At 66.1% G+C, this 8,698-nt stretch overlaps 1 protein-coding gene across 2 annotated transcripts; it reads right to left on the bottom strand.

The window, feature by feature from the left end:
- Nucleotides 1-215: 215 nt before the first annotated feature.
- KCNAB3 (potassium voltage-gated channel subfamily A regulatory beta subunit 3) lies at nucleotides 216-7,278 on the bottom strand. 2 transcript variants are annotated; one of them, XM_077806655.1, is made up of 14 exons: nucleotides 7,037-7,278; nucleotides 5,657-5,700; nucleotides 5,449-5,486; nucleotides 5,246-5,325; nucleotides 4,916-4,960; nucleotides 4,730-4,774; nucleotides 4,082-4,125; nucleotides 3,651-3,737; nucleotides 1,928-2,013; nucleotides 1,585-1,705; nucleotides 1,282-1,376; nucleotides 928-1,048; nucleotides 624-712; nucleotides 216-305 (listed from the first exon to the last, which is right to left on the bottom strand). In XM_077806655.1, the coding sequence occupies exons 1-14, from the start codon at nucleotides 7,276-7,278 to the stop codon at nucleotides 216-218; spliced, it is 1,227 nt and encodes a 408-aa protein (XP_077662781.1). The 2 variants fall into 2 exon arrangements, with proteins under 2 accessions (XP_077662781.1, XP_077662782.1); XM_077806656.1 differs by lacking the exon at nucleotides 3,651-3,737.
- Nucleotides 7,279-8,698: the final 1,420 nt, after the last annotated feature.

Here is an 8,698-nt window from a genome sequence, read left to right on the forward strand (position 1 = left end):
CCTGGCTCATGCCGGCAGTGGGGATAGGTCGAAGCAGCGGCCGGGGGGACGGGGGGGCGGAGGGATCCGGCTCCGCCCCCGCCACGGAAAGATACCGGGGGGGGGGGTCTGGGGTCATGCGCGAAGCGGCTCCTCCTCTCCACCAGAGAGCCAGGCGGAGGGATACACAGTCCGATGGGACACGGTCGTGCATAGGCCCGGGCGCCGACGTGTCCCTAAGCCCGGGACTCTTTTTTTGTATTGGGCTTGTTGCCCAGGAGGGCGTCAATTTCCTGAATGACGGGTGGGGTCAGCTGGGCCAGCACCTGCCGAGAGACGGGGGACGGGGGGGGTGAGATTCTCCCATGCCCATGCCCCTCCCCCTGCCAGGAGAGAACCCAGGAATCCTGGCTCCCAGCCCCCCCTGCTCTAACCACCAGCCCCCACTCCCCACCCAGAGCCAGGGAAAGAACCCAGGAGTCCTGGCCGCCAGCACCCCCTGCTCTAACCACCAGCCCCCACTCCCCTCCCAGAACCATGAGAGAACCCAGGAGTCCTGGCTCCCAGCCCCCCCTGCTCGAACCCACCAGCCCCCGCTCCCCTCCAGTGCCGGGGGGGGAGCACAGCAGGGGCGGGGCGCTCACCTGGATGGCTCCGAGGTTCTCAATCAGCTGTTCTGCGCTCGACACCCCGAGCAGGACGGAGCTGACGCCCTCCGAGCGCAGGCACCAGGCTGTGGGGCAGAGATGGGGAGGTGGGAAGGGTCCGGGGGGGGGTCAGTCCCCACTGCCCCCCCAGGGGAGAGTGCCCACCGCTGAGCCCCCTGCCCTGCTCCCTGCCCCACAGCACCACCGAGCTAGGCCTGCCAGGGGAGAGCGCCACCTGCTGAGCCCCCCCCCGCCCCACAGCGCCCCCTAGCCCCGCCCTGGGGCGGGGCCTGTCCCTCACCAATCGCCAGCTGAGCCACGGTGCAGCCCAGACGCTCGGCGATGGGCTGCAGCTCCTTGATCTTGGCCTGTTGCTTCCGCCCATCGTCGCTCTGGAGCTTGTCCTTCAGCCACTGGTAGCCCTGGGGGGGGATGGGGACAGGGCGTCAGGGGGGCCGGGGAGCGGATTAGGGGACACGAGGCAGAGGGAGCCCAGATGGGGGTGCAGGGCCACCAGGGGCACCGCAGGCGTAGAGGCAGGACAAGGGTGAGGGGGTCATGGCAGGGTGTGTGTGTGGGCATCCGGGCTAGGCATGGGGGGTGGGCCGGGAGGGGGGACATGGGGGAAACGGGGGGGGTTGGGGGGCCCCCGTACCTTGATGGCGGCTCGGCAGTTCTCGGGGACCCGCTCCTCATACTTGCCGGTGATGAGGCCGCAGGCCAGGGGGGACCAGGTCATGGCGCCCACACCTGGGGCAGGGGAGGGGGGAACGGAGGGATTAGCGCCCCCTAGCGACTCCCCCCGCCCCTCCCCATTTGCCCCACAGATCCTCCTGTCCTCATCCCCTCCCCCTCTGCACCCTGCCCCATGGACCCTCCTCCCCTCCAACCCCAGCTCCCGATTCCACCCCCCAACACCCTGCCCCATGGACCCCCCTCCCCTCCAGCGGGCACCCACCGATCTTGTGGTAGATCTCGGGGAGCTGCGACTCCACCTTGTCACGCTGGAACATGTGGTATTCGGCCTGGTCGCACACCGGCGGCACCAGGTTGAACTGTCGCGCCACCGAATATGCCTCCTGCGGGCACGGGGGGGGGGGGGGGAGGTCAGACTGGCGTGGCCGGGGGGGGCGGCCCCCAAAGTCCCTCCCACCTCCTGGCATCGTCCTCCCAGGCATGGGGCCCTGAAAGTCTCTCCCTGCCTGGAGGCCACGTCCCCTCCCCTCTGCCCCGCTCCCCCCCCAGAAACCGGGGGTGCCCTCCGCGGCCCCCCCCATTCCCGATGCGGGCGGGTCACTCACCATGATCTCCATGGCGCTCCAGCGCGAGGTGCCCCAGTACATGGCCATGCCCTGGTTGATGACGTAAGTCATGGCCCGCACGATCTCTGGGCCCGGGGGGTTGGAGGGGAGAAAGAGGGAAGACAGGTCAGCCGAGGACCCCCGCTTCCCTCCCCCCCCGAGGGAGCCCCGCTTTCTACTCCCAGCTGCTCAAAGCTGCGGGACCTGCGCCCCACTTGGCTGCCGTGTTCACTCTGAACCCTACCAATAGCACATTTTAGCCTGAGCTGTGGAACAATGGCTCTGTCAGAGCTACAAGCTGCTGGCAGACACCAATGGGGGTGTTAATCCTGGCCCCTACCGATGGGCAAGTATATAGCCCTGACGGATATGGGGGCCGCTATAATTTAGCTCAATGGACCATTGACTCTGAAACCGACTGATGGCAGGGTTTCCGGCCCACTCTGCGGACAGACCTGTGACCTGACTCAATTTATCTCAGTGACTGGGTTATTTCTGGAGACCTAAAGGTGATGAATTCACTCCTGGCTGGCCACAGGGGAGACATGACCCGGCCCCATTTAGCTCAATGGGGTGTTGTCTCTGAAACCTACTGAGGGCAGTTTTTCACACCCAGACTGCAGAGCCAGAGCAGACAGAGGTGGGACCTGGGCCGAGCCATCTCCGAGGGACGTGCCGGCCACGGGCCTGTTAGGATCTGTGTCGGTCTGTCCACGGGCAGGGCTCACCCCATCTCCACCCCCCCGCCCAAACATTACAGTATGAGCAGACACCCCTCTGCATTGACACGTACGCAGAGAGCCTGACCTATAGGGTAGAGTCCCGTGAACCCCACAGCAACCCAGTATGGGGTCTCTATCTTACACTGCTGGGTCAATGAGGGTCGGGGTGCTATAGGGTTCTAGGGGGCTTTGGGGCAGGTCTCTATGGGGCTGGGTCTATGAGGGCTTGGGGGGGGTCCACCGTATGGGAGAGGTCTATGGGGTTTGGAGAGCAAGGGGATTAATGGGGTTCCAGGCGGTTCAGGGATCTCTGCCCTACAGGGCCGGGTCCATCGGGGGCGGGGGGGCGAGGAGGTTTCTGGGGCATTCAGGTTCTATTAGTTTTAAGGGGCAACTATGGGGTTTCGGGGATCTCTATCCTACAGGGCCAGTTCTATGGAGTTTGGGGGGTCAATGGGCATTCCAGGGGATCTCTGCCCTATGGGGCCAGATCTATGGAGTTTGGGGGGGGGATCTATGGAGGTTCAGGAGGGTCTCTGCCCTATGGGGTCAGGTGTATGGGGTAGTACAGGGATTCAGGGGTCTATGGGGTTTGGGGGTATCAATGCAAGTTCAGGGGGCTCTTTAGCTCACAAGCCTGGGCCTATTGGGTTCGATAGGTTCTGGGGGGTTCTATAGGAGTTTGGGGGGTCTATGGGGCTGTAGAGGTTTCCATGGGGTGGGGGGTCTACGGGGAGGTCGGGGGGGGGTGTGTCTCTCCAGTACCTTCCAGTAGCAGTAGGCGGAAGTTGGGGTCATACTCTGCGGGGGGAAGCAGACAGAGGTGAGGGGGGGATATGGGGGGCCCATCCCCCCACAGCCCCCCCATGAGATCTCCCGGGGGACACACACACGCGAGGGCTCTCGGTGCCGGGGTGGGGGCTCCCCGGAGGGGCAATGCTGAAGGGATGGGGGGAGGGGAGACGGAGCCAGCGGGGGCGGTGTGAGGGGGCAGGACCCACCTTCCATGGGGCTGTTGGCATCCATGCGGTTGGCGAAGACGATATCAACATAGTCCAGCTGCAGCCGTTCCAGTGACCCCCTCAGCCCTGGGGGGGGGGGAAGGGGCATGGCGGGGTCAGTTGGGGGGCACAGGGACCCCCCCACCTTGCCTGGACTCCTGAATCCTGCCACCCCCCCAACTCCTCCCCCCTGGGATGGACACTCCCGTGCTGCTCCCTCCCCACAGCCCCCCCCAATCCTGATAGCCCCCACCCCATCCCCTACTCCATCTCCCCTGAGGCTCCCCAAATCCTGCCCCACCTCCTCCTGCTGCCCCCCTTCCTTCAGCTCCACCCCCATAAGCCCAAACCCTGTCCCGCCGCTCCCCCTGCCCTTCCCCCAGCTCCACCCCACCCCTGTGCTGACCCCCATCCGCCCCCACACATCTCACCCTCAATGATGTGCTTCCGGGAGAGGCCCCGCTCCGTCTCCGCCCTGGAGGGGGAGAGATTAAGAGATGGGGGTGGGGGAATCCCCTAAGCCACCCCATAGGGACCTGCCCCCAGGGGGCACCGGGGGCCTCAGGGCCCATGGCCAGCTCAGCCTTAGCACACACCCTACCCCCCCTGCTGGGCTGAGACCCGGCAAATTCCTCTCATTGATAAATGTGGGCTGGATGGGAGCCGGCGCCCCCTAGAGGGGACAGGCCCCTACCCCATTTCCCACCTCCCTGAGCCAGCCAGTCCCTGCCCTGGGGCTGGAGGGGAGCCGGCGCCCCCTAGACGGGACAGGATCCTGCCCCATTCCCCTGCCCCCCTCAGCCAGCCAGTCCCTGCTATGGGGCTGGATGGGAGCCGGTGCCCCCTAGAGGGGACAGGCCCCGTGCCCCATTCCCTGCACCCCTGAGCCAGCCAGTCCCCGCTCTGGGGCCGGAGGGCAGCCGGCGCACCCTGGAGGAGACAGGCCCTGTGCCCCATTCCCCGCCCCCCTGAGCCAGCCAGTCCCCCCCTGGGGCCTGATGGGAGCCAGCGCCCCTAGAGGGGACTGGCCTCTGCCCCATTCCCCGCCCCCCCAGCCCCATGGCATTCTGGGTACTCACTGGCCACCCCAGTAGATCTTGGTGGTGACAACATAGCTGGATCGCCTGGGGGAAGAAAGGGAGGCAGGTTAGACAGGCAATGGGGGGGGGACCCCCCAGCCCAGCCCCACTGGCTCGGCCCCCTAGTAGGGGCTGAGCCCCCTCCCGGTCCCTGCCCCACAGAAGGGAGGTTGGGGGGCGGGTTACCTCCAGCCTTTGCTCTGCAGGATGTTGCCCAGAGTTTTTTCTGCCCTGAAGAAGGGGAAAAAAACAGATGAAAGAAAAATTGAGAAATGAAGGAGTCCCCCCAACCGAACAGCACAGCGCTCCCTAGCCAGGACTCCTGGGTTCTCTCCCCGGCTCTGGGAGGGGAGCGGGGGCTGGTGGGTGAGAGCAGAGGGGGCTGGCAGCCAGGACTCCTGGGTTCTCTCTCCAGCTGTGGGAGAGGAGTGGTGTAGAACGGTTAGAGCAGGGTGGGGGCGGGGAACTGGGAGCCCGAACTCCTGGGTTCCCCCCTGCCCGGGGAGGGACACCTACTTGCCGGAAGCGTAGACCTCGGCAGTGTCGAAGAGATTGACCCCGTTCTCGTAGGCGATGGTCATCACCTTCTCCGCCGTCTGGGGGTGCAGAGAGCGGAGTCAGGTGACGGACCCACGGCTCCATGCCCCCCCCCACCCCCATGCTGGGCCCCCTCAGGATCTCACAGGGACCCACAGCTCCCCGGCTGACCCAGGACTCACCTCGTCTGAGATCTGGGAGCCAAACGTCACCCAGGTGCCTGTGGGGAGAGAATCGGTGATATGAGCCAGAGCCAGGAGAGGGGGAAGATGTGGGGAGGTCTTGGGGGGGGCCAGATACCCTTCTACCCCCCCATCTGTGCCCTCCCAGCGAGCCCCAAGCCCTGCCGGGATCCCCCCAGCCCGCGCTCCCCACGCCACGAGAACTCACCAAGCCCAAGGCAGGACACACGGAGCCCGGATTTACCCAGATTTCTGCGGGAGAAAAAGCAGAATTGGGGGGGGTTTACAGAGGCCACCCCCCAAGGACAGAGAGTCCTGGTGCCCCTCATTCCTGACCCACAGCCCCCTGCCAACCCTGTCCAGGGCACCCTCCACCCCACTTTGCTAATGCTCTTGGATTACCTTGAGCCCCACCAGGCTCAGCGCCAGGCAAGGGGTCCCTGTGTAACCAGCCGCCCCACCCCAGAGGTGGCTGATTTACGAGGGGCCCCGTATACGAGGCAGATACCCTCCGGTGCCCCACCTCCCCCCCTGGCGGTGCAGAGGCCTGGGGTCAGCCCCGATCTTGGAGCTATTTATAGTAACTTCTCACTCACTGCGGCTGCTCCGGCTGGCACAGGAGCCGGGCATCTCCGTCCAGAGCAGAGAGGGGAAACCGAGGCACCAACCACAGGCCATGCCAGAGATCACACAGCTACAACAAACCCAGGACTCCTGAGTCCCAGCCCCCCCCCCACTCTGACCACTAGCCCCCACTCCCCTCCCGGAGCGGGGGAGAGAACCCAGGAGTCCTGCAGCCACAGGACTGCCCCCACCTTAAGAGGGATTCGCACCCACGGCAGGAGGGAGAGGGGCATTATTTTAAAGCAATTTGAAGGGTCAAATAGGACAGAGAATTAATTGGCCCCTGCCAGGGGTGGGAAGGGGGTACAGAGCCCAGCTACCCCATCACAGCTCCCTGTACCGCCAGAGACCCTACAAAAACACCCTCAGAGACCCTACAATAACACACCCACACATGGAGGTCCCTCTGCCCCCAGAGACCCCACAATAACACACCAGTGGAAACTAAACTGGTAGGACTTGGAGTATCTGTGACTGGAAGTTGAATGATGTGTGTCCAATTGTCTCCAGTCCCTGCCCCCTCCCAACCCACCAGACCCCCCACTCCCATCCCAGAGCCAGGGAGAGAACCCAGGAGTCCTGGCTGCCAGCTCCCCCTGCTCTAACCCACCAGCCCCCACTCCCCTCCCAGAGCCAGGGAGAGAACCCAGGAGTCCTGGCTGCCAGCTCCCCCTGCTCTAACCCACCAGCCCCAGCTCCCATCCCAGAGCCGGGGCGAGAACCCAGGAGTCCTGGCTGTCAGCCCCCCACCCCGCGGCTCTAACCCACCAGCCCCCACTCCCTTCCCAGAGCCAGGGAGAGAACCCAGGAGTCCTGGCTCCCAGCCCCCTCTCTTCTAACCACTGAGGCACGAGCTCTTATGCTTCTCGATGTTCCCGTCAGCAGACCCCTACGCCCCATGGGTGCCCCCAACTCCCCCTCTCTGTCCCCGGCCCCCCCCAACTCCCCGTCCCTGCCCCCCTACCTGTATTTCATGCCGGTGGCCAGCCCCGTGGACTCCCGCAGCAGAAACGCGATGTGGGGCAGGTGCTGGCCGGGAGCCCGCAGCCCCGCCACCGCCGCCAGCCCCCGAGCGCCCTTAGGGGGCGGGTGCCCCCCATTCCCCGTGCCCCCCGGGGCCGGCGCCCCGCGCCCCCCCGTGCAGAGCCGCTCCTCGGTGCTGCGGCTCCGCAAGTTCTGCTCGGTGCAGGCGATCGAGACCTGCATGGCTCAGGTGCGGGGGGCCGGGACCCCCCCGGGGTGTTCGCTCTTAACCTTACGGTGACCGCAGCCCCCCCCCCCCCCGTCCTCTCCCCCGGATGGGGGCTGCCGGTAATCTGGGGTGGCCGTGGGGGAGGGGCCGAGGCCGTGCTGGGGATGGGGGCGTGCGGGGTCCGGGGAGTGGGGTTGGGCGGGGGGGAAAGTGGGGGAGGGGCAGAGAGAGTCCCCCCGCTCCCGGAGGGATCGCTGCACAATGCAGAGCAGCCTTGGCCTCATTAGCATAACAGGCTCCACCCACTGGTCCAGGGCAAGGGATGGCGGGAGGGAAGCAGATGGGAGGGGAGTGGGGGCTGGTGGTTAGAGCGGGGGGGGGGGGGGCTGGGAGCCAGGACTCCTGGGTTCTCTCCCTGGCTCTAGGAGGGGAGTGGGGGCTGATGGTTAGAGCAGGGGGTGCTGGGAGCCAGGACTCCTGGGTTCTCTCCCCCGCTCTGGGAGGGGAGTGGGGGCTGGGAGCCAGGACTCCTGGGTTCTCTCCCCACCCCAGTCCCGGGGCCTCTCCCTCCTGCAGTCTGAACCCCCACCCCAAGCTGGAGGGGGAGGGGCGCTGCGCTCATCGCCGCAGTGACTCTTAAAGGGCCCCCACCCCTGGGGTTCCCCCCCCGTTAATCCCCGAGCGCTAGGAGTGTGAGGCTCTGCTGGGGGGGGGGGGGTGCGGCTGTTGCTATGTAGGACAGTTCCCCCCCTCCCCCGTCCCGCTCCAGTGTGTATGGGGGAGGGGTGGATTGGTCCCCTCGCAGCCGGACGCCTGGGTCCGGCCAAGAGTTTCTGAGATAAAGTATAAGAATTTGGGGGGGGGTGATTAATGGGGGGAGCGCGAGAAGAGCTGGGGAGGGGGACCGAAGCCCAGACCCGCCCCGCCCCCCCCAGAAAAAAGGCAAGGGTCCGGGAGAAGCGAGCTCAGCGCTCCCCCTGCTGGGAGTGGTCGGCAGCGCAGCTGGGAGGTACCGACACAGACCAGACCAGACCCCCCCATCAGACCCCCCCCTTGGCGCTGCACAGACACCCTCCCCCCCCTCCCCGATATCTGGGGAGCGGAGGGGATGGGATGTACGGGGTGAGGTCCAGTGGGGGAGGGGCTGGGAGCCAGGACTCCTGGGTTCTCTCCCGAGCTCTTGGAGGGGAGTGGATGCTGGTGGGTTAGAGCAGTGGGGGTGGGGGCCAGGACTCCTGGGTTCTCTCCCCAGCTCTGGGAGGGGGGCTGGTGGTCAGAGCAGGGGGGGCTGTTGCAGGGGGTCCCTGTTGGATACAAGGGTTGGGGGAGGGGCGGGAGTTCGAAGTCAGGGCCCTGCACGGACAGCGCATGGCCTGGGGGGGCTGAAATCCCAGCCCGGGGCTGCCTTCTCCCCGCAGCACCCAGGCTGCAGCT

Source organism: Eretmochelys imbricata, chromosome 28 (genome assembly GCF_965152235.1).
Source record: "Eretmochelys imbricata isolate rEreImb1 chromosome 28, rEreImb1.hap1, whole genome shotgun sequence".
NCBI lineage: Eukaryota > Metazoa > Chordata > Testudines > Cheloniidae > Eretmochelys > Eretmochelys imbricata.

Coding starts and splice junctions, on each gene's coding strand:
- KCNAB3 (XM_077806655.1), bottom strand. CDS start 7,278: ATGCAGGTCTCGATCGCCTGCACCGAGCAGAACTTGCGGAGCCGCAGC. Junction 5,487..5,656: donor TGTGTCCTGCCTTGGGCTTG/GTGAGTTCTCGT, acceptor CTCTCCCCACAG/GCACCTGGGTGACGTTTGGC. Junction 2,014..3,650: donor TGCCAACAGCCCCATGGAAG/GTGGGTCCTGCC, acceptor CCCCGGGCCCAG/AGATCGTGCGGGCCATGACT.